Genomic DNA, 24964 nt, shown 5'->3' with positions numbered 1-24964 from the left:
TACAAGGGCTGTCCAGTGTGGCAGGTGCAAGACATTTATGGCTAGAGAGGACTCGAAACATGGATTGAGGAACCCAGTTTCAAATTTTAATTATTTTAAATTTAGGGGCGCCTGTGTGGCTCAGTTGTTGAGCATCTGCCTTTGGCTCGGGTCATGATCCCAGAGTCCTAGGATCAAACCCCATGTCGGGCTCCCTGCTCAGTGGGAAGCCTGCTTCTTCCACGCTCCCTGCTTGTGTTCCCTCTCTTGTTGTCTCTCTCTCTCTCAAATAAATAAATAAAATATTTTAAAAAATAATTATTTTGAATTTAAATGTCAGTATCCACTTACAGTTATTGCCTCCTTTAATGGACGTTGCAGCTTTACTGGGACCATTACCAATTAATTAGAGTTAATATTTGATGAGAAATCTCTTTGTCACTTGTGGATTCAATGAAAGTAAAGTTTTTTGTCCCTTAATCTGCCTGCTATTCATATCACAGTACTTTGCAGTTGAATAAGTAGATCTGTTTGTAGATATTCTCCTAATATTCAGGCTTCCCATTTATTTTTATGGACAAAAATAGATTTTTCTCTTATAAAAGGGCTTGTTCACTCTTCTGATGTCCTTCTACTACCTGTCTTTTTTTTTTTTTTTCCTAGAGAGGGGGTGGGCAGAGGGAGAGGGAGAGAGAATCTTGAGCAGGCTCCATGCTCAGCACAGAGCCTGACGTGGGGTTAGATCTCATGACCCTGAGATCAGGACCTGAGCTGAAGTCAAGAGTTGGACACTTCCGACTCAGCCGACCAGGTGCACTCATCCCCAGTCTTTTAATTTAGAATGCCTGTGGGGCCCTGTTGCATTAGTCCTACTTTAGCTTTTCCTCCACAGAAAGCAACTGCAATGGAAGATTCTCTACTGGTTGTAAATTTTAAAAAGAAAGAGGGTCATTGCCTTATGTGTCTGGTAGAGATGCCTTGACGCTGCTTTGGGGCTTTGTAGGTAGGAGTGCTATATTAAATGGCTAGGGGAGGAATAGTTAATGTTCCCCACAGTTTATACATATATATGGTCATTGAACCATCTCTGAAGGATGCTATGTGATGCTGTGGGATGTGGAGCTCGTGCTGCTTCACTTGGGTGCTTTCCTAGGCATCTCTCCCTATTGTTTTTTCTTTTGTTTGGTTCTTTTAGGAGTGTGCTGGACTTTGACTTTGAGAAGCTGTGTTCCATCTCCCTCTCACATATTAATGCATATGCCTGTCTTGTGTGTGGCAAGTACTTTCAGGGTAAGTAAATGTTGTATATTATAAACTTGCTAAGTTTTCAGTGCCCGCTACAGGTCTGCTCCAGTGAGGTCCCCCCCCCCCCCTTTTTAAAGAAAGTAAGCTGCTGTCAGGAGTTGCATCTGAGAAGCCCTATCTTTCTTCCCAGGAAATTGGGATACTCTTAGGAAATCAATAGGAGATTCTCCTGTCAGAACCTGTATACATGTGACGGGGAGAAAGAACTAGTTGGGGCTATGCAGGAGACCTCAAAGGCTATGGGTTTTTGAATCTCTGATGTTTTCTGTACTCATGTCTTTTTTTTTGAAAATCCTTTTGCTCTGAGGGCTTTTACATTTTGTTCTTTCCTGGAAATTTATTAATTCATTCAGACCAAGCAAATGCTATCTACAGATTACTGGAGGATTCAAAAGAAATGTAAACTACATTCCTTGCACTTATAGAGCTCATAAATAGTGAAGATTAACGTATAAAACAATCAGTAAACTCTATAAGATCATAAAGATTACTGCTGGACTGCATGGCACTGAGAATGAATAAAAAGACTATGGGAATTGAAACGTGCAAAGATCAATGTTAACTGGAGTGTTTGTGTTTAATTCATGGAGGAGGTCAAGGTGGGATTTGAACTGGCAGGACACAGAGGGTTCGGATGGGTTAAGAGAGAGAGATGCTAGAAAGGAGTGGCAATGTGAACAAGGGTATGTAGGTTCAGGATTGTCCTGAATGTGGGTGTTTGGAAATTCAGGACTGAATGGTGGTGGACTGTCATAGGATATTCATATGTGTATTTGTGCATATCTGTGCATGTGTTATACATGATATATGCATAGATAGTTTTAATTCTGAATAAGATGGAACTAACTCATACACAACTGCATGCACACACATACTTCATTTATGTGTATGAAATTAGTTTCCCTAACCAGTGTCTTATGCCGTCCAGGCGATAAAATAACGTGCTATTCTTCCTTGCTGATTTTTTGTGATGAGAAGAGTTCATGTAAGAGATTCATTGCACAGATGGCATAGTACTTTGTTTTTGCAGATATTAACATGTTCCAGTACAAAATTATGAAAGGAAAAGCAAATCTGATTTGTGCCTCTCTGGCACCTGCCCTGCTCTTAAAGCCTTTCACCCTTCTCTACAGGTCGTGGTTTGAAGTCTCATGCCTACATTCACAGCGTCCAGTTTAGCCACCATGTCTTCCTCAACCTCCACACCCTCAAGTTCTACTGCCTTCCAGACAACTACGAGATCATTGATTCCTCGCTGGAGGATATCACAGTATGTGTCTTAGAGGGCTGGTTTGGAACTAGTTCTCTTGGGAGCCATCCCAGCGCTCCTGGGGATCTGCCTCACACGAGGTTAGGGAAGAATTTCAGTCCTTTAGGCTTGAAGAGGCTTCTTTTCCTTGGGGAGGAACCAGGGAGACGTGAGTAAGAAGGTCAGGATTCATAATTGTGGTCTATGGTCTGCAGCCTAGGTGTTATTTCTGCTTTTAATGTTGAAAATTAGAGGACTAAAGAAAAATGGCTGCTTTCTAATTGGGGTAAAAGCATTTTTGTGAACTGTATTCCCTTTCACACTTTGGAGTAGGGATATGAATTGGGCCTGGTGTAGGACAGTGGATACCAAGTTGTATACCAGCTCCTGGCTTCTTGATACGATGCAGCCAGAATGGCCAGTGCATCCCATCTGCAGTCTCTGGTGTGCGATCTGTGCCAAGAGTCACTGTACTTAAGTGGAGAGCATGAAAAGTCTTGGGTTTGATTAATGTTGGAACTGTTGATTATTATTTTCCTTTTCAGCAAATGTCTATATATTCATGCTGAATAGTCTGTTCATTTTTAAGGAAAGCTTGGTGTTCAGAGTGTTTGAAACATTATTTATGTTGGTTTTATAGACCTGTTAATAGCTGAGGTTAAAGTAGTTATAGTATTTGGAGAGAGAGTGAAATAAATGCAAGGTTTCAAAATGAGTTAATAGAGACCTCTGTTCAGCCCTTTGTGTGATGACCCTCGTAGCTCTAGGACTGGAGTGGGGAAGGTTCTGTTCCTGCCCCTCCAGCCACAGAGAATTCATGAGATCGCAGGTTGCAGAAGTGGGGAGACGTTCCTGCTCCTGGGTCCGTGCCGGCTCCGTGTGTGGTCCCACCTGAGACTCAGACTCCTGCTGCCTGCAGAGACTTGAGTGTTCTCCAGTTTCTGACAGTCATTTATCATGGAGTTGGCTAGACCTGAGGTCTGAGGAAGCACCTGGGATTCAGTGATTTTGGGTTAAACACAGAGATCCCCTTCTAGATTAGTAATGTGGAAAGGGCCTGTTCTACGTTACCTCAGCCGTTATACCTATTGTTGGGAGCCCTTTAGGTGTGTAGTGAGACATTCATGACCAAAGTGTTTTTTGTTTTTGTCAGAAATTGCTATTTCAGATATATCAGATATATCTTGTGAACACTGTAGGGCTTTCTACAGTGGAGAGCATGAAAACTTGGAATTTTCTTTTGCTTTGCAGTATGTGTTGAAACCCACTTTCACAAAGCAGCAGATTGCAAACTTGGACAAGCAAGCCAAATTGTCCCGGGCATATGATGGTACCACTTACCTGCCAGGCATCGTGGGCCTGAATAACATAAAGGCCAATGACTACGCCAACGCTGTCCTTCAGGTAGGATCAGGATGGGGACAATGGGGGCGGAGGTGACCTGGGAACACTATGAAGCTGAGCCGAGAAATGACTCTCTTCTGATATACTCAGTGGTTCTTGGAGACACCAGGTCTTGCTGAAAACTGTACTTGACTCTTTTTTATTCTTTTTAAAGGTTTTACTTATTTATTAGAGAGAGAGCACGAGTGGGGCAGGGGGCAGAGGGAGAGGGAGAAGCAGACTCCCTGCTGAGCAGGGAGCCTGACGTGGGGCTTGATTCTAGGACCCTGAGATCCTGACCTGAGCCGAAGGCATATGCTTCACCAGCTGAGCCACCTAGGCGCCCCTGTACTTGACTGTTCTGCACCAAATAACATTCTGATGTCTGCTCAAAGGGCTGCTGCCAAATGGTGAGGCCTTTTCTAGCCTCTGGGCTCATGGGCCTCTGGAGTTTTCCGGGAATGAAAGATGGAATGTGTGTGTGGCCTGGTAGTACCAAATAAGAAACACGTGTGTGAGATGATGCATTTTTTTTTTTTTAATAGTCCAGATGTTCCTTGTGCTGTTTGTCTTATGTCTTGATCCTGCTCTTGTGCTTAAGCCCCGAAGTGGGGAATGCAGAAAGCCAGAGTTGTCCTATTTGCAATTAAATTTTGTTTTTTTTTAAAGTTATATGAGTAATATATACACATTGTACAAAAACTAGAAAATGTTGGTAAACACAAGAAAATTAATAATCTTGCTTGATTGACCAAAATTAATTTAAAAAATTTATAAGCATAAACACTTATGGGGTGGGTGGAAGATGTAGAATGTATAAAGTGAGGGCTTTCTTCTTTCCTTTCTCTAGCGCTCTGTCCTGGGCTGGCTCAAAAGCCTATTATGAAAGCGGTGCCTGGGTGGCTCGATTGGTTGAGTGTCCCAGCTCTTGATTTTGGCTCATGTCCTGATCTTAAGTTTGTGAGATTGAGCCCCGCCTCAGGCTCTCTCTGCTTAACGCGGAGTCCGCTTGGGATTCTCTCTCTCCCTCTGTCCCTCCCCCCACTCATGTGCTCTTGCGCTCTCTCTTTTTCTCTCTCTAAAATAAATAAAATCTTAAAAAAAGTATATTATGAAATCAGTACAGACATACTTCATTTTATTGCACTGTGCTTTATTGTACCTCCCAGATACTGCGCTTTTTACAAATTGAAGGTTTGTGGCAACCCTGTGTCGAGGAAGCCTTTCAACACCAATTTCTGATCACTTCGTGATTGTCATGTTTTGATAATTCTATTATTATATTTGAATTGCTGCAGTCTCATAAAATGTTAGCGAAGAGGAGTTGCTCTTTATGGATGAGCCAAGAAAGTGGTTTCTTGAGATGGAATCTACTGATGAAGATGCTATGAGGGTCCAGGGCGCCTGGGTTACTCAGTCGGTTAAGCATCTGCTGTTGGCTCAGGTCATGATCCTGGGGTCCTGGAATTGAGCCCCTCTCTGCTCGGTGGGGAGCCTGCTCCTCCCTCTCCCTCTGCCTGTCACTCTCCCTGCTTAATGCTCTCTTTGTCTGTCAAATAAATAAAATCTTAAAAAAAAAAAAAAGATGCTGTGAGGATTGTAGAAATGACAACAAAGGATTTGGTATATTACATAAACTTAGTTGATAAAGCAGTAGGAGGATTGTAGAGGACTGACTCCAATTTAGAAAGTTGTGCTATGGGTAAAATGTTGTCAAACAGCATCACATGCCAGGGAGAAATTGTTCGTGAAAGGAAGAGTCAATTGAAAACGCAGACTTCATTGTTGTCTTATTTTAATAAACTGCCGCAGTCACCGCAGCCTTCAGCAGCCTGGTCAGTCAGTAGCCATCAGCATGGAGGCAGGACCCTCCACCAGCAAAAAGATAGTGACTCGTTGAAAGCTCAGATGATGGTTAGCTTTTTTTTTTAATTAGAGAGAGCCTAACCCACTGAGCTATTAAAGTGCCCAGATGCTTAGCATTTTTTAGCAATGAAGTGTTTTTAAATTAAGATATGTACATTGTTTTTTTAGACATAAGCTATTACATATTTAGTAGACTACAGCATAGTGTAAACATAACCTTTATGATGCATTGGGAAACCCCAAAAATTCATTTGACTCTCTTTATTGCAGTATTAGCTTTATTGTGGTGGTTTGAGACCAAACCTGTAATACCTCTGAAATAGGCCTCTGCCTGGTCTTGTGCAGCATCTTCGGTGATTACACGTTCACCCATTTTGTGGATGAATCGTAGCTTAATCATCACCTCTCGTATTAATGTATCTAGGGCCTAGATTCTAGGCTGTAGGGTGTTTGTAGCAACTTACAAACCCATCAGCAACATAAAAGAGGTTCTTCATTTTGAATTGTCATTGTTACACTGTTATTTTTTTTCCCCATTTTGATACGTTTAAGGTACCTTTTTTTATTCACTTCTAAAGTTGATTACTAAGATTTTTTCATGCGCTGTTGGGCCGTATGTGCTCGTTTTTCTATTGGTGGTTTATTTCACTGAGCTCTGAGATATATATTAGTCTTTTTCTGTTGTATATGTTGCAAATATCTCCTTCTAGTTAGTTGTTCCCAGAGGAATTTTTTATTTATAAAATAGATGAACAAACTCTCTGTGATATTATTGCCACTAGAATGGGATTGAATGGACAAAGTTCTCCATTTGGAGGCTGAATAATTTCTCTCTGATACTTTTTGTATTGTTGCTGAAACTGGAGAGCAACCTCCCTCCACAGCTTGGATGACTGAGAACTAGGAAGAACTTTATCCACACTCCTTTCCTTTAGATAGTAACTCATTTTTTAAGTAATTTTTCTCTAAGCGTGAAGTCCTTGTTGGTTTATCTGAGCTAAGCTTGAAGGGCTGGTCTGTTGTGATGGTGCTCCCTGTGTCCTGAGTTGTCTTCCTCGAAGACGCCTGGGTTTGTTGTGTTTAGCAGAAACACCGATCCTCCTTTCTAAACAGATCACCTCACCAAAGAAGTCTGTGCTCATGGTAAGCAGAGTGTTGGTGAGAATTCACAAACCTGTCAGGAGGGGCCTTCGGGGAAACCGCGTGTGTTTAGGGTCTGTCCTGTGTTCTTCCTTCCGGTTTTGTAGCTCACGCGGATGAGCACGTATTTCTTCCTGAACCAGCATGGCTAGTCTTTATCTCTTTGCTTAATGAGGTAAAATGTATTTTTGTTTTCCTAAACCTTTTGATCATTTCAATCCTAACAGAATCTTTTTTTAAAGATTTATTTATTTGAAAGAGAGAGAGAGAGTGCGCGAGATAGAGTAAGCGCCGAGCAGAGGGGAGGAGCAGAGGAGCTGAGCACGGAGCCAGATGTGGGGCTTGATTCCAGGACCCTAGGATCATGACCTGAGCTGAAGGCAGACGCTTAACTGACTGAGTCACCTAGGCCTCCCTTGATCCTAACATAATTAGTCATTATATATATATATACGTTATATATATACATATATTCATTTTGTGTTATTTTTATATATAATTCATTTTCATTTTGCTTATTTTATATTTATTACAGTTCTCAGTAAATACCACATTTGGGAAAAACATTTTAAAGATATTTTAAGATGATTTTAAACATAGTCACAGGCCTAATTAGAGTAAATAAAAGAAATTATTTAAAAAAAAGTTGGTCAGTGGGGGCACCTGGGTGGCTCAGTCGGTTAAGAATCTGAGAATAAAATCTAAAAAAAAAAGTTGGTCAGTGGATAGGGACTTGAATACTTTTTTTTTTTTTTTTTAAACTTCCTTGAGGCACCTGGTGGCTTTGTTGGTGGAGCATGTGACCCTGGATCTTAGGATTGTGAGTTTGAGCCCCATGCTGAGGGTGGGGATTGCTTGAAAAAAGTAAAATCTTAAGATGCGTGGGTGGCTCAGTCGGTTGAGTGTCTGCCTTCTGGTCAGGTCATGATCCCAGGGTCCTGGGATCGAGTCCCGCATTGGGCTCTGCTCAGCGGAGAGCCTGCTTCTCCCTCTGCCTGCCACTCCCCCTGCTTGTACGCTGCCCCCCCCCACTTCTGACAAATAAATAATAAAATCTTTAAAAAAATAAAAGGTCAGCTTAAAAAAAAAAAGTAAAATCTTAACAAAACAAAACTTTCTTTGTTATGTTTACGTCAGTAAAGCGTCTGCAGAGCTGGACTTTACGTGAAACTTAGTACAGAGGATGTTTCTATAACATGAACTTTAAACCTGAGCATTTCCTTCTGACTCTTGAAGGCCATCACAGGCCCAGTTCTAGTAGAAGAGCTTGCCCCCCGGGTTATACACAGGGGCCCTACACAGGGGCTCTGGATTAATTGGAGTGTTCGACTTCCAGGCTTTGTCTAATGTTCCTCCTCTCCGGAACTACTTCCTGGAAGAAGACAATTATAAGAACATTAAGCGTCCTCCAGGGGATATCATGTTCTTGTTGGTCCAGCGTTTTGGAGAGCTGATGAGAAAGCTCTGGAACCCTCGAAATTTCAAGGCACACGTCTCTCCCCACGAGATGCTTCAGGCTGTTGTCCTTTGCAGCAAGAAGACCTTTCAGATCACCAAGCAAGGTGAGGAGTGAGTCATTCATCTTTTCTGATGGGAGGGCAACAAAACTAGTTTGATGAGCAAATTTACTTGTGCTTACAGCAAACTTTGTAGTAATCAGGTGAGTGTCTAGTTGATAGTGTGATTGGGTTCCTCCTCTTTCATCAGCCTGCCCTGCTCAGAGTCCTGAGACTTCAGCCAGATAGAAAGTCTGTCTTGTTTGGTAAACTAAACTGTATGGCTTGGGAAAACTAGGAGACCCTGAAGCACTTGCCACGTTTGCTTTTCATTTTGTCATGTTGCAGACTAGATTTTCTGATAACCTATTTTGACTATTTTTATCCCTCCAAGTCCAACTAGTTATTGCCATGTGAGGAAAGTGGACACTCTGGAGCTCTCAGCACCTGGATCTCATACAGCATCTCTTGTCTCCTGTACAGGGATAAGCAGCACGGTTTTTTTCTTCCAGGAGCTCCCATTCTAGTGGGGAAGATAGTTGTGTAAAAAGGTGACTCCAGGGTGTGAGTGCTGTGATAGAGGAAGTGAAGTATGCTCTGGGAGGGAGCATGGAGCAAGGAGCCCCAGCTGAGCACACGGGAGGTCGGCTGGGGTCAGGGTGGAGGAGGAGCTGGCTGAGTTCCAGGCACAGTGGAGATAGGTCGGAGCTGGGCACTCCAGGTAGAGAGGATACTGCCAACAGCGTGGACGTGCCCAGAACAGACGGAAAGCTGCCGGCAGCTGGGTGCTTAGAGTCCAGGGAACAGTGTGAGAGCCGAGGTGGGAGGGAGGGGCTGGATCATCGTGTTTATGTGCCACTAGAAGGAGCTGGGATTATATCCTGACAGCAGTAGAGAGTCAGTGAAGGCTTGTAAGCCAAGGTGTGACATCAGACTTAAGTTTTAAAAACATGATTCTGGCTGAGAAGTGCTTTAGAGGGGACATTCAATACTGGCTTTTGGTGGGTAGTGAGAGACAGGTTTGAAGTAGAGATGATAATCGAAGGTCCTGGTTGGGTCAGAGAGCCCAGGGAGAGAGTAAAGATAAGAGCTCGACCTTGAGGAGTGCCAGCATTTAATGGCCACATAGAGGAGGATGCCCAGGGGACAGGATGGTGTGGCCTGAAGGGAAGGAGGAAAACCAGGAATGTGGCATCATGCCAGCCAGTGCATGGTGTGGGTTATACTAATTTGCAGCTCCGACATGCCCCACCCTTCCTTCTTTTCCAGGGGATGGAGTTGACTTTCTGTCCTGGTTTCTGAATGCTCTACACTCAGCGCTGGGGGGCACAAAGAAGAAAAAGAAGAGTAAGTCTTGTTCTTTTGTAAAAGAGCTCTTCTTTTGTTTCCTTCCTTTTGCGGGCACTTTGCAACTTCCCCTCCTATTTTTTTTTTTTTTAAGATTTTATTTATTTATTTGACAGAGAGAAAGGCAGCGAGAATGGGAACACAAGCAGGGGGAGTGGGAGAGGAAGAAGCAGGCTTCCTGCTAAGCAGGGAGCCCGATGCGGGGCTCGATCCCAGAGTGCTGGGATCATGACCTGAGCCGAAGGCAGACGCCTAACGACTGAGCCACCCAGGCGCCCCTTCCCGTCCTATTCTTAACTGTTGATTTTTTTGTGTTAGGGTAGTGTTTATGTATGCGTGAACTAAATTTTATTCCTGAATAGGCTCCTTTCCATTTAAAGAAATTAGGATATGGTTAATTCAATGGCATGCGTACTCCATGGAAATGGATATAACTGTGCTGTACAAACCCTGACCCAGTTCCACACTGAGGGGCTGGGCAGCGTGTTGTCAGCTTAGTCTGGCAGTGCAAGAGTTGACGTGACGAGGGCTCATGGAGTGTTTGCCTGGCTTCTGAGTTTACTGGTGAAGCAGAGTAAAAGCTAGTTCCTCCTCCTGGCCTGTACTTGGAGAAATGAGTCTGGCCTCCACACAGATTCTGAGACTTCAAGTCCTGTGTCCCTTCACTTCCACATTGGCATATCAGTAGTTCGTTTCCATGAATGCCAGAAATAACTCTAAGCTTAGAGACTGCCGAGCTAGAGGAGTAATTTTGGAGACCGAATGCAGTTTTTTTTCTTGCCCCTTTTTTCAGTTCTGCTGTTGTTGATGTTTACTGCTGTGGAGTTGTGAGCTGGTGCTGCCACCTCCACCAGATGGCTTCCACCTGTGCGCAGCCTCCAAGTTCCGTAACTCGTGTCCTTTCAGGATTCTAGAACCCTGTCGTACTTTCTCTCTTTGCTTTGGTTCTCTTCTGCTCCGTCCCTTAGTCTGCATTTTTCTTTTATGTCTAGCGCAAGGGGGACTCTCTCTTCCTTTGCACACAGCATATGGTTATGGGCAATTCTTTGGACGTGTCTTGTTTTGCTTGAGAATTCTTTGTGATTCATAAGTCTCTAAGCTTTATAAATTATTCATTCATTTCAGACACACTTAATTTTTCTCTTATGGGCCTGGCCCTGTGCTGGAGGGTCAAAGGGCATCTTGTGGAGAAGACAGACATAAAATAATTATTTACGCAAATAACGATGAGGGTACCGTGGTGGTATATGTTATACAGGTTCTTCTGTGTTTAGTGAGAGCTTTGGCTCTTATGCTGGAAGATGCTGGTTTGTTTCGGAAATTTAGAAGTTAGAACTGTATTTTAGAAACGCTATCCAACCTGACAGAATTTGCATTTTTGTTTCTACAGCTATTGTGACTGATGTTTTCCAGGGGTCCATGAGGATCTTCACTAAAAAGCTTCCTCATCCTGATCTGGTGAGTGAGTTGAACCTGACTGTTGGCCTGATTTATCTTGCCTGAGGGGATTTAGGGTTGACAAAGAGAGGCTTAGAGATCTGTCAAGGCCTCTTGTCCCAGGATGAGGTTGTAGAAAACACTGGCCAAGGGACTGTTCCTCAGGTTCCTGTCACACCAGTGTACCTAATTGTGGGAGTTATGGGAGGCTGTAGTCTGCTGGTTAAGCGGCCTGGCCACTGGCTGGCGCTGGCATGATTTTTCAGCTCTCAGGTGAGCTTTCTAGATCATCTGAAAACGTTGTAAGTAGTCTGGTTTTTAAATAAAATGTCTTTGAAGATGGGAGCCCATCAGTTTTTGCATTACCCTAACCAGGCGGTGCTGTTGCCCATGAAATGCCCAGTCTCTCGGGCACCATCTTCGTTCACTTCAGTACAAAATGAAGTAATGTAACAAAAACACTGTTTCTTTCCGTGTGTGTGGTGGTCTCTGTACTGCGCACACGCCTTCCCTCCTCTCCTCCATCTCTAGCCGGCAGAGGAGAAAGAGCAGCTGCTGCAGAATGACGAGTACCAGGAGACGATGGTGGAGTCCACCTTCATGTACCTGACGCTCGACCTCCCGACTGCCCCCCTCTACAAGGACGAGAAGGAGCAGCTCATCATCCCTCAGGTGCCGCTCTTCAACATCCTCGCCAAGTTCAACGGCATCACGGAGAAGGTAGCACATTTGCACAGTTGCCCTGCTGAGGCTTCTCTCTCCCTTGACGTTTTCAGTTTCTTTTTCGACTTCAAAGCCGCCGCATCTGTGGAATGCATTTATCATAAAGCATATTGTCTGTACTGAGCCTCCCAGACTCCATTGCTGTTTCTAGCTGGTCACCCCAAACTTAACTTGATTTGCTGTGCCCTCTCTTGTACTTCTCTTATGTTCCTTTAAACCATCTCCCTCTGGGTAGGTTGAAGAAAGGAGGGGCTATTTCGGACAGTAGAAACTCAGAAAAGTAGGAAAAACTCCCATCTTTTAAAAAATGTAGTGTCAGTATTGAAATGGAAAAAAACAGAGCTAAAGTAGAAATAAATAAAATAATTTGTTCTTACTGTCACATTACTTTTCTTTTTTAAGATTGACGGATTGATTTGAGAGAGCGAGCATGTATGGGCGGGCCTGCAAGCTGGGTGGGGGGTGGGGAGGAGCAGAGGGAGCAGTGGTTCTTGGAGACACAAAGTCCTGCTGAGAACTGTACTTGACGCTTTTTTTTCTTTAAGATTTTATTTCTTAGAGAGAGCACCAGCGGGGCAGAGGGAGAGGGAGAAGCAGGCTACTTGCCGAGCATGGAGCCCAATGCAGGGCTCAATCCTAGGACCCTGAGATCATGACCTGAGCCAAAATCAAAAGCCAGCCACTTAACTGACTGACCACCCAGGTGCCCCTGTAATATTACTTCTTATGAAGTTAAAAGTGTCTTTTTATCTACTGAATTAACTGTTTCTTGGTTTAATTTACTTCTTCATGCCAGACAAATTTAATCCTTTTGGTTTTGGGAGAATTTACTCGGAGATTTTTTTCTAACTTAATGTCTCATTCCAAAACCTTTCTGCCCTTTCTCTTCATTAGCTAAGATTCTTTTGCTTTCAGATATTAAATACCAACAGAAAGCTCACTAAAAGAGAAACTTTATTGGAAGGCATCTCCCTAGGATCTTAGGAAGACTTGAACTGAGCAGGACTTGGGAAGGACGGAACGAGAGCAAGGGGGTTGTCAGAAGTGGCAGTCTGTGATTGTCCCTTGTACAGGCTGCTGTTACCTTATCCCCAAGGCCCAGCCTCTGCCACGCTACTCTAGGTTCCCCGGAGGGAGTTGAAAGGCCCTCTGGAATCAGGTGTCCTTTCTGTTCAAGGACCCTGTGACTTAGGGGCCCTTCCTCGAAAAGTCTCAATTGTGAGCTAGGCAGCCCCCCCAGCACTCTAAAACATGCCTCCCCTGACCTCCGTCACTGTTTCCGTCTTATGCCCCAGTCCATTGTCAGATACTGTTAGCAAGGTTAGTAAGCACAAACAGCCCTGGATATCCATGGACAGTGGCAGCTGCCTGTGTCTCTCACACACACCCATACACATGCACACACGTGTGCACACACACACACGCACAGAGATTGGTAACAGTGACACCTAAGATGTTATTTAGACTTGTTTCATTTTAGGGAAGTGAAAGAGAGACCTTAGGGTTTGTGTAGCTCAGTTTCTTTATTTTATGGTTTTGAGTGACAGAGCTGGGAATCTAAACTCCTGATTTTTCATCTGGCTTTTTCAGCCATGGCACTCTTGTTATCACTGTTTGTTCAAACTTAAGTAATATTAAGATTCCCTTGAGCCCTCAGTATTGATTTACATTTATTTTTACTATAATAATACTTAAATTAGCGTAAATGTAAACTTTGGTATAAGCTCATTAATACCTATGGCTTTTAAGCAAGTATGAAATTATAATACATTTATGAGTTACGCAAACAACATTTTGAAACCAGTAAAATTAACAGTGCTGTTACAATGTGATGTGTAGTTACAGCTGAATTGATCCTTGCTGTATGAATGTGGTACTGCTGTCTATGGTGAAATTCTTCCCCCACGATTTCTGGAACTCCTGAGGAAACTGTGTGTTATGCTGTGATATCATTTATGTGTTAAATCCTTCCCTAGTCTGAGATAATTAAAGTGAATGCTTCTTGTGTCCACTTGTTCATAGATTCAGATGTGGGCAGTGAAATCTCTTAGCATTTACCTGATTAAAAACACTTTTTTGTGGTGGTGGGTGTGGGGGGAGGTCGCCTGGCTGGCTCAGTCATGCAACTCCCGATCTCAGCGTTGTGAGTGCGAGCCCCACATGTAGAGCTTACTTAACAATAAAAACCGTTAGGGGTGTCTGGGTGGCTCAGTCGGTTAAGCATCTGCCTTTGGCTCAGGTCATGATCTCAGGGTCCTGGGATTGAGCCCCTCAGCCCTGAGTTGGGCTCTGAGCTCAGTGGGGAGTCTGCTTTTCCCTCTGACCGCCCCCCACTCATGCTCTCTCTCTCTCAAATGAATAAATTGAAATAAAACCAAAAAAAACCTTAAGCAATTTTTTTTTTGCTTTTAATACAGTATGTTATTTCAACCACGCAGAAGTTACTTGATACCAACAAAAAGATATTTTTTCCAGTAGTGCTTATACCTATAGATGACCAAGAATTTACCAGAAAGGTATCTATGGTGTGTGTAGTAGAGATGGAATGCTTATTTCTCCAGTGCTCTCAGGTTACTCATCATGTGACAGGGGAACTTGATTTAAAAAAAAACAAAACAAAAAACAGCTTTGTTGAGATACAATTCACATACTATATAATGAACCCATTTAAAGTTTATAATTGAATGGTTTTTACTATATCCACAGATACGTGCTACTACCACGGTTAGTTTTACAACATTTTCGTTATTTGTGTTTTCATTACCCTTAACTTACCTTCTCAACTTTCTCATCTCCCCCAGCTGTAGGCAATTTCTTTTTTTCATTCTTTTTTTTTAAGATTTTATTTATTTATTTATTTGACAGAGAGAGAGAGAGAGGCAGCGAGAGAGGGAACACAAGCAGGGGGAGTGGGAGAGGAAGAAGCAGGCTCCCAGCGGAGGAGCCTGATGCGGGGCCGGATCGCAGACTGAGGCACCCAGGCGCCCCGGCAATTTTCTAATCTACTTTCTGTCTCTCTGCATTTGCCTATTCTGGACATTTCGTACAAGTGGAATCCTGTAATCTGTGCTCTTCTGTGATTGGCTTCTTTCACTTAGTGTAATGCTTTCAAGGTTCGTCCATGTTGTAGCATGTGTTGCTGCTTCATTTCTTTTTGTGGCGAAATAATATCCCATTGTGTGAATACACCATACTTTGTTTATCTGGTTGTCAGTTGATGGACATTTGGGATTGTTTCTACCTTTTGGCTACTGTGAATAATGCTGCCATAAATATTAGTCTACAAGATGTCCTGTGAATGCGTTTCCATTCTTCTCGGGTGGTAATTAAGCGGAATTGCTGGGCTGTGTGGTAACTCTTCTGTTTAGCCATGTGAGGAACTGCGGGCTGTTTTTTGAGGTGGCTGCACAATGTTGTGTCCCTGTCGGCAGTGAATGCGTGTTCCAGTTTGTCAGCGTCTTGCCCGACACTCGTTACTGTTCGTCTTCTGGGTGAGAGGCACCCTAGTAGGTGTCATGTGGTAGCTCATTATGGTTTTGAGTTGTAGTTCCCTGATGACTAATGCTGCTAAGTATCTTCTCATGTGCTCCTTGGACCTTTGTGTATCATCTTTGAAGAACTGTCTATTCAGATCCTTTGTATGTTTTTTACCTGGGTTATTTTTTTATGATTGACTTGTAGGAGTGCTTTATATAATCTAGATTCCAGTCCTTTATCAGATGTCTGATTTTGCAAACATTTTCTCCTCTTCTGTAGACTGCAGCTTCACCCTCTTGATAGTATCATTTGAAGCACAGAAGTTTTAAGTTTCGATGAAATGCTGTCTAGGTGTTCTTGTGAAGTGTGTGCTTTTGGTTTCATATGTAAGAATCCGTTGTCAAATCCCAGGTCATGAAAATTTACTCTTGTGTTTTCTTCCAAGACTTTTGTGGTTTTAGCTCTTACATCTGCTAGCATACCCTCGATAATGAGGGGTCCCTCACTGCTTCAGAGGTGACGTTCTGTGGGTGTATGCCTCTCGTGGTCAGGAGGTTCTTCCTTATTTTGAATTCAGTGAGACTTATGTGGTTTTATTTTTTTTTGAAAGATTTTATATATTTGAGAGAGAGAGAGTGAGAGAGAGCATGTGTGGGGGAGAGGGGGAGAGGGGGAGGGAGAAGCAGACCCCTACTGAGCAGGGGGCCTGACACGGGGCTCCATCTCAGGATCTGGAGATCATGCCTGAGCTGAAGGCAGATGCTTAACTGATTGAGCCACCCAAGCACTCCAAGACTTTTGTGGTTTTAATTCTGCAGTTTTTAACCATTTTTTCATCTGACATTTTTGTTTTCCTTGGAAGCATACGCACATTGCCGTGGATGGAGTTCAGCAGTATGCTCACGTGCTGGTGTAAACATGACCCCGCAGTTGTTTTTTAGGCAGCCTTAGACATGTTGCTGTCCCTAAGCCTTTACGTGGCTTCTGGGATCAGGTGTCTTTTGAATTCTTTTTTTTTTTTTAAAGATTATTTATTTATTTGAGAGAGAGCATGAGAGAATGCATGAGCAAGGGGGAGTGGCAGAGGCAGAAGGAGAAGCAGACTCCCCGCTGAGCAGGGAGACCAATGCAGGACTCAATCCTGGGACTTCTGGATCATGACCCAAGCCAAAGGCAGACGCTTAACCAGTTGAGCCACCCAGGCGCCCCCATCTTCTGAATTCTTAAGCGAAGGCAGAATTATATATTAAAAATCTAAACCAAAACAAAACTCACACCCTTGCCCCAGTACTCCCGCACTAAATTGATAATTTCCTTCTCACTCTGTCTAGGAATATAAGACCTACAAGGAGAACTTTCTAAAACGCTTCCAGCTCACCAAGCTGCCTCCATATCTCATCTTTTGTATTAAGAGATTCACTAAAAACAATTTCTTTGTGGAGAAGAATCCAACCATTGTCAACTTCCCTATTACGTGAGTACTACCTTGCTTCACTTCCTCTTAGGGGGAGTGAGCCGGAATCTCTTTTCATATTTTTGTACCATTATTCATTTTGGACTGTCTTAGAGATTGTTGGGAACAGAGCCTACCTACATGATGTAAGTTAAGGGTTGCTGGAAGGATATAAATATTTCAGGGACTTCAAAGATAGATGTTTACCTCGAGGCAGCCCTTTCATCTTCTCTCCTGTTGCTTGCTGCGAAGTATAGTCTTTCAGTGTAGGGAAAAATGTTGATGAAAGTAGGGCAGGACAGGTAGGATTCTGTCTGGCTTCGAAGATGATCCCGAGCAGTTAGAGTCTGTCTATTTGCTGGTCTTTGCGTCTTCTTGCATACTGTAGTTAGGCACAAACAGTGGGGATGGTTCCACATTAATTTGCCATCTTGGGGTCCTTCCCTGTTGGTGAGAAAGATAAATTTTGATATATGGTTTTATTTTTAATGTTTACCATGCATTTGTCTTTTTATGAACATCTATGAGTATTTTAATGCAAATTGGGGAGGAGTTGTGCCAGATGCTTTCATTTTACTACTTTCTAACTCAGAAAGCTCCTGCAAGAGGCTCTTGGGGGTAGACAGTTTTTCAGTTCTCAGGAGACATGGTTTTTCACACTCTGAAGAAGATATCTCTGAGAACACGGAGAAACCTGGAGGCAGGACTGGCAGGAGGAGTAAGGGTGTCTTTGCTGGTGTTTAGGTAAGAGTGGAGCCCTAAGGGAGCTTCTTGTCGAAGTGTGGGAGCTGTAATGTGTAAGTGCTCATCTCTTCCTTTCTTTCTCTCTCCATCCCTCTCCGTTTCCCAGTTGCCCAAACCATACCAAGACTGCCAGTTTCTCCTTTGAAAATGGTTCCAGCTCTTAATTCTGGTAGTGTTTCAGAGGGTAGTATGTGAAAGTAAAGAGGCCCGAGTGCTGTGCCATTCTAGCTGTGTGACTTTGGGCAGGTTGGTTACATATTTTCTGGAGTTACTCTGACGTGGATAAAATGAGAGGTTGGATTAGGTGAACCCTCGGGGTCCTTCCAAGAATAGCATTTTATTATTCCTGGTTCCATGATCGCCAAGACTCTGAGAACAGCTAAGGGGTGAGGGAGAACACCTTTGTAGTTAGCATTGCAGGAGAATCTCTCACTTGCTCTTCTTGTGCTTCACTAGCATCTTGTCTGTGTGACAGAGTGAGACTGGGGACATGGAAGCCAGCTCTCTGCTACCTTGAGTGAGACCACAGGGGACCTTTCTTTGAAAGTCCATGTGGTGGGGTTTTCCTTCAGTACTGGACTCTTGGGAGTTTCCACAGTCACCAGTGTGTTCCTGGGAGGAGGGAGTGCTCTTGACTGGAGGGCAGTTCCGGAGGAAGGAGGACTGTGTATCGATAATAGTCCCTGCTCAGTCACCACAGAAATGGCCTTACTCCGTTGGTTTCTTTTATATTGCACCTGGAGTATGTTTATTTGGCTACCAGTTGCATTTAGGTTTTTGGTAAGTGACTTCAGTAGTTTGTCCTTTGGAAAGCTTACTTTGGAGAAGTTGAGAAAAAGATAAATTCTTAGCTAGTCAGCCTTTTAGAGACTAATTCTGGAAACCTGTACTTTAAATGCTTTATGCACTATAATTACTTTTAGAGTAATATGGTTCTAGATTAGCTAAAGTCTCCACCTTTTTTTTTTTTTTAAGACTGATTTATTTTAGAGAATGCGTGGGTGAGAAAGAGAGTGGTTGAGTGAGCACATGTGCAAGCTGGGGGAGGGGCAGAGGGGGAGGGAGAGGAAGAGGGAAAGAATCCCAGGCAGACTCCATGCTGAACAAGGAGCCTGATGCAGGGCTCTATCAATCTCATGACCCGTGAGATCATGACCTGAGCCAAAACCAAGAGTCGGATGCTCAACCGACTGAGCCACCCAGGCGCCCCTAAATTCTCCACTTTTTGAAAAGGATTCTTTTCATACCTTATTTTTCTCCTGTTTTATTCATAACACATCTTTTTACTAGAGATTGATCAGACTTGCAGTGATTAGGTGCCCTCTGCTCCTTTGGAGGTAGGGTTTTTGGAGCATAGGATTAAAGCTGCACTTCCAGCTAATTAGGTGTTCTCCGGATTGGACTGTTCTGATTGGGAGAGGAGCGTAGTGGCTCCTTCGGCTCTTTTCTAAAACAAAATGATTTAACATGTGTTCATTTCCTTTTATCACTGAACAGTTTTGGTTCAGTCATGAAAACCTGAGTATTAATACTCCTGAAGATGTCTAGGACTTGTTCAGACAAACAAGTCTGGACAGCTGTTGTTGAAGCTGAGGAGAGCTAGCTGGAGAAGACAGCTGTGAGCAGCCAGCAGGCCTTCTGGCTCTCTGGAGCTCACACGCATCTCCTTCAACTCCTCTCTAAATTATCTTTAACAATAAATGTTACAGTTTATGTGGTACACTGTTAGTCTGTAGAAGTAAATAGCTGTCACTAACATGTAGAAAGCTACATAGTAAGAACAAAGTTGCGTGTGTGTTTATTACCACATGGTTTACATTTGTATTTCTGGACAGGTAATATAATCACAGTCTATAATTCAGAGGGAGATGTACATCTGGAGGTGACCACGGACAAGACCATTGTTAGCATTTCCCACGAATCCCTCACGGATGACGTTACTGGAGTTCAGGTTTTGAGTGGTAGTACCTCAGACAGCACATCAGTTCTAGAGCGATTAGAAATATGATGTAGTCTCTCTTATTCATGTTAATGGTCACTCTGTTTCCCTGTTTAACTATAGGAAAATTCTTCACAATTGTCTTCGTCCTGTCTTCATAGTTGCCATTTATCATAGCACTTGACTTTGCAGTAACTGGTATATACATTTATGCTTCAACTGATGGTCAGAATCCAACACAGAAAACACAAAAGGAGATTTTATTCCAGATTCAAGAATGCTTCTCCATATTTGAAAGTGAATGTTCACATATTCAAAATAAAATAGATATTTCTCAGTCCCAGTTGAAGGAACGTAGTCAGTAGTTTCTTTTGGCAACCAGAACTGAGAAATTAAGAAGCTGTGGAGTAGCCAGGGTGGGTCACCTAAAGAAGAGAAAGTGGGGCTGCCAAAGGAGGGAGAAAAACAAAGCCAATGTCAGAAGCAGAAAAGAGGTCATGTGGCTCCCTTGGTTCTTGCTTCTTCTCCCAGGCCTGGTTCTGGCTGCATTTCTTTTCTTTTTTTAAAGATTTTATTTTATTCAACAGAGATAGAGACAGCCAGCAAGAGAGGGAACACAAGCAGGGGGAGTGGGAGAGGATGAAGCAGGCTCATAGCGGAAGAGCCTGATGTGGGGCTCGATCCCATAACGCCGGGATCACGCCCTGAGCCGAAGGCATACGCTTAACCACTGTGCCACCCAGGCGCCCCATCTGGCTGCATTTCTACTTTGAGTAAATTCCCCTTCTGTGCTGGAGCTACCGGTCTGCCTACTTTGCCATATTGAAATGGTGAAAATGATTGTATACAGTGGCGACTCCCAGAATCATGAGGTCAGGCCTTCCATAGCCAGAGGCTAGGGACCGGGCATCGACTGAACACTGCAGCTGCGGGATTCCCAGAGAGGGCAGAGGGTGACGGGTTACTCCTGTTGTCTCCCTTAATCCTCACCATCTCAGAGGGGATGGTGACGCTCCTTTTCATGTCTTAGAAGAGCCTTAGGCTGTGTAACCTGCTCACATTCCCACATGTCTCTGAAGTGGCAGAAGCCCTCATTCCAGTTCGCATCTGAATGACGCGAGGCCCTGCACTTTGACGGCTAGATGTGCTTTTAACAGTGTGCTTTCCCCGTGGAGCCAGTCTTTCTAGTTTGACTCATGTTTATGGCAAATTGTGTGAATTTCCACCACCCTGGGCTCCCATGGCTCTACAAGCCTACCTAGATCCGGGCTTCTAAGATAGGGTTCAGTAGCTCTGCAGACCGTCGATGTGAGACCATGTCCCTGACCTCGGTAGCCTTTGTCTGATCTCGTGGCTTTATGTTCACCGTCACTAGAAACGTGGACCTGAGAGAGTACTTGTCTGAGGAGGTGCAGGCGGCGCACAAGAACACCACCTACGACCTCATCGCCAACATCGTCCACGACGGCAAGCCCTCGGAGGGCTCCTACCGGATCCATGTGCTGCATCACGTGAGTGCCAAGAAGGGTGGTGGTTCCCTTGGGGTTTCGGTGGGCAGCTGTCTCCAGTTTGCCCTGTCTTCTCCTGGCCTTTGGCGTTCTGCAGGTACTAGAGCTGTCGGTGGCTCGTCTCAGTAGTGGTTCTCGGTTTTGGGTGCACGTTGCAGTCACCTGGGGAGATTTTTAAATCCTGATTCCTGGGCCACTCCAGGCCAATTACATCAGAGCAGTATAATTGGTACCCATTGGTTTTCACCTGGAATAGAGGCCAGGGTTGCTGCTAAGTACTCTGTAGCGCACAGGCAGCCCCCAGAACAGAGGTAACCTGGCTCAAAGTGCCAGTCCGAGTTAAAAGACTGCATTAGGTTCTCTGGAGGTGGGAACCAGGCATCATGGTGTTAAAATTGTCCAGGAGATGCCGTTGTGCAGCCGAGGTTGAGCACCACTGTCCTAGGCTAGAGCCTTAGCACCTGAAGGGGAATCCTCGAACTAGCAGCGTTGACATCCTATGAGAACTCGCTAGAAATGCAGAGTCTTGGGCCTTACCCAAACCTACTGAATCAGAATCTGCATTTTAACAAGACCCTCTGGTGTGTAATTAAAGCTTATGAAGCACTGGTGTAAAGGTTTCTTTCAGCTAAAAAAACTGTTTTGAATTTGTCTCAAGCTGAAAATGGATGCAACATGTACTTAAGATGTATTTGGTACCACACAGATGACTAGCACAAACTGTTTTAATTTGGTCAGTCTTCTGGGACCGTGGGTCTAATAACCTGCTCTGTTTAGTGGCATTTTGATGTGCGCTAGAAAGTAGGCCAAGTGCTTAATGTATGGTCATCTTGTAGCTTTTTAAAAAAAATGTATTTATTTATTTGAGAGAGTGGGGAGAGGTGCAGAGAGAATCTTAAGCAGACTCTGTGCCAAGTGCAGAGCCCAGCATGGCTTGATCTCCCAACCTGAGTGGAAACCAAGAGTCAGATGCTGAACTGGCTGCACCACCCAAGCGCCCCTCATTAGTATCTTTAAAATACACCTCTGAGACAGTTGTTAATACCTTTAATGTTTTTATTTGAGAGAGAGAGAAAACACATGAGTGGGGGTAGGACAGAGGGAGAGAGAGAGAGAGAATCTCAAGCAGACTCCCCGCCGAGCATGGAGCCTGATGCAGGGCCCGATCCCAGGACTCTGAGATCATGACCTGAGCCAAAATAGAGCTGGCTGCTCAACTGACTGAGCCACCCAGGTGCCCCTGGTTTCACCATGTTCTTAACCAGTCCTCAAAACAGGAATGGGGGCTTGATTATGTGATCCTGAGCTTTTGTTATGTTTCCTATATTCTGAGCTGTTGGACTATCTGAATATCTCTAGTCTATGGTATCTGCCTTTGGCATTTCTTTGAAGTTTGGCTGGATGAGGCAGGTAAGCTTCCAGCAGTGCCTGTGCCGTAATCCAGAAGACTCTTTGCCTCCTTGCGTATGGCAGCATGAAGGAAGGTAGATTTGTTGTATTTGCGGCACTGGTTTATAGGCCAAAGGAAACGGTTAGTATTTTGATTGTCTACCAAGGACCCTTCTCTTGGCTGTTGCTGTGTTCTCCGGGGTGGGGGGTGGGATGTGTACTTTTAGGCTTTCCCAGTAGTTAACACCGCACCTGCTAACTAACTGAGTGTGTCTAGTCTGTCATTTTTGAGTGACAAGGAATCATCTTAGGTGAGGAGTACAGGGCCTCCTCTTTTTTCTCTTTATCGCCCACCTAAATTCTTCTTGAAAGTGTTGGGAGACTCCATTGTACTTGAAGGAATCCTTGGCAGGGATTCCATCTGCCAAGATCAGCACCCCAAAAGCTCTTTGAATTGAATGAAGCCAAGCAGAGGTCTTGCACCCTCTTAATTATGACACTTTCTGAGTGGTGGTCTAGTGGCTATTCTGATTTTTCTCACTTTTTGCCGTGATCCTTTCCTTCTACACCTTTTGGTTTTAGGGAGCAGACTAACCCATCCCTTTATACTTTTTGCAGGGGACGGGCAAATGGTATGAATTACAAGACCTGCAGGTGACTGACATCCTGCCCCAGATGATCACACTCTCAGAGGCTTACATTCAGGTGGGTTGGCCACGAGCTTGGTGTGTGCTGAACAGATAGGGTGTGGGGCCAGTGAGAGGAGTGATGTGGGTGAAGGCGGGAAGTGAGATTGAGTTAAAGCCTCGGTTAGGCTGGGTACCTATTGGGATGCATGGAGGAGTGAGGTGGGGCCAGATTATGTGGCCCTGAGAGCCCAGGGGTGATTGCTAGAAAAGAGAAGGGCAGGGAAGCGTGGAAGATTTATGGATGATTATGTGTGTGGCCAGGTTAGTTTTGCAGAGGTGTGTGGTCTGGTTTCAAGGAGGAAGAGTCTAGAATCAGCAGGACCCCAGCTAGGAGTTGGCTCTGAAGCTTTCCCCAGCATCCCAGGTCAAGTTAGTGCTCTTCGTGACCCCACAGTGCTTTCTGTGTGTCTTTACCAGAGCACCAACCGTATTATTCTAACGTCTTCTGTATTGGATCGGGAGCTCATGGAGCAGAGTATCTCTGTTTCTCTTTATAACTGCCCTGGTACCTGGCAAAGAAGAAAGACAGAGACTAAGAAAAAGCTATAGCTTTGTTTTGTTTTGTATTTTCATGCCGTAAGTTTATTTACAAACACACTGAGTATGTAGAATTCAAGAGTTTGATCAGTTTTCAAAGAGATTGCACCTCTTAAAATGCTCCTTTTCACATCTGCTTAATGGATTAAATGAAACATCCTTATTTCTTACTATAAAAAAAGGCGCAGCAAACCTGGATCCAGAATACACGGTCATCATGATTAGTAACCGCCACCTGTGTTCCACTGAAAATGGCAGATGCCTCCCTGGGCCCTCCTCAGAGAGGCTCCTCAGGAGCACAGAGCTTGCGAGCCTCGGGCTGCTCTGTCCCAACCTAGGGCTGTTGGAAGTTCTGCGAAAGGCGCAGAGATCCAAGACGGTAGAAACGGCAGTGCCCCACCATGTCCTGCTCTTTTCACACCCTTGTTCCCTAGTGTCAGAAAGCTATAGCTTCGGAAAAAGAAGGGAGACGCTTCTCGTTAAAGGGAGATGCTTTTCGTTCTAGAGATAACTCTTCAGTGACTTTGTCTGTGGTTATAGGCTTAACTAGGAGTTCTTTTTTAGAAAGCAAGTTTGGCACGGAAAGTGGGGGGGGGTGGGTAGAAAGATAAAAATCAAGCAAAAGGGAATTTTCTGAAAGAGGATTGAGTTAGTTGTTTCAGGGGACAGACAAGTATGGATGTGTAGCGACAGGCTGTCCCTCGCTTAGGGTAGAACGAGTACTTGATAAATATGTGTGGATCGAATGCTGGCTCCTACATGTCTGTTGTATTCATTTCTTACAGATTTGGAAGAGGCGAGATAATGATGAAACCAACCAGCAGGGGGCTTGAAGGAGGAGTTTAGGGTTTTGGTCCCCAGGGCTTTGGCTGAAGATATAATGATACCAGAGCTGTAGTTGAACATAGGTTGACTGGCACATTCCCTCAGCCAACCCATTTTGTGGGTTCAGGTTCACACCAGGATATCAGAGGGGCCCACCCACCTGGGATGGCTCTGCACCGTCACCCAGCTGTTCTTTGATCAGTTGATTATAGATTGATGCTCCTTTCCCCATCCTGTCTAGCTCCCCTCTAGCTTCAGCAGGCCAGAGCTCTTTAACAGATGTGTGTAATTTCTTTCTGGGCATCTGGGAGTATCTGAAGGGCAAGATAATGTCTTCTGCGCGTCAGAGCCTCAGGATTCTAGGAATAAGAGCTCGAAGCCAGTAATACCCTTCTTCCATCATAGGTGTTTTTCCGGTGGTTCATTTCATTTCCTGATGTGTATTTTGAAATGGATTAAATGTTTTCCTGTTTTTAAA

The 24964-nt window shown here is 44.2% G+C and overlaps 1 protein-coding gene across 1 annotated transcript in view; it reads left to right on the top strand.

Moving 5' to 3' along the window:
* USP39 (ubiquitin specific peptidase 39) overlaps nt 1-24964 on the top strand; it is a 28249-nt gene extending 3285 nt beyond the window's left edge. The window contains exons 3-13 of the mRNA XM_008700078.2: nt 1175-1269; nt 2418-2554; nt 3785-3937; nt 8259-8484; nt 9688-9765; nt 11156-11223; nt 11734-11922; nt 16734-16876; nt 20914-21049; nt 23054-23140; nt 24447-24964. Coding sequence (XP_008698300.2) covers nt 1175-1269; nt 2418-2554; nt 3785-3937; nt 8259-8484; nt 9688-9765; nt 11156-11223; nt 11734-11922; nt 16734-16876; nt 20914-21049; nt 23054-23140; nt 24447-24494 — 1360 coding nt within the window. The 3' untranslated portion in view covers nt 24495-24964. The remainder of the gene's footprint in view (nt 1-1174; nt 1270-2417; nt 2555-3784; nt 3938-8258; nt 8485-9687; nt 9766-11155; nt 11224-11733; nt 11923-16733; nt 16877-20913; nt 21050-23053; nt 23141-24446) is intronic.

Source organism: Ursus maritimus, unplaced genomic scaffold (genome assembly GCF_017311325.1).
Source record: "Ursus maritimus isolate PB19 unplaced genomic scaffold, ASM1731132v1 scaffold_6, whole genome shotgun sequence".
In the NCBI taxonomy this organism is placed as follows: domain Eukaryota; kingdom Metazoa; phylum Chordata; class Mammalia; order Carnivora; family Ursidae; genus Ursus; species Ursus maritimus.
Note: the sequence above shows the minus strand (reverse complement) of the source record. Positions and strands in the feature narration are given on the sequence as shown.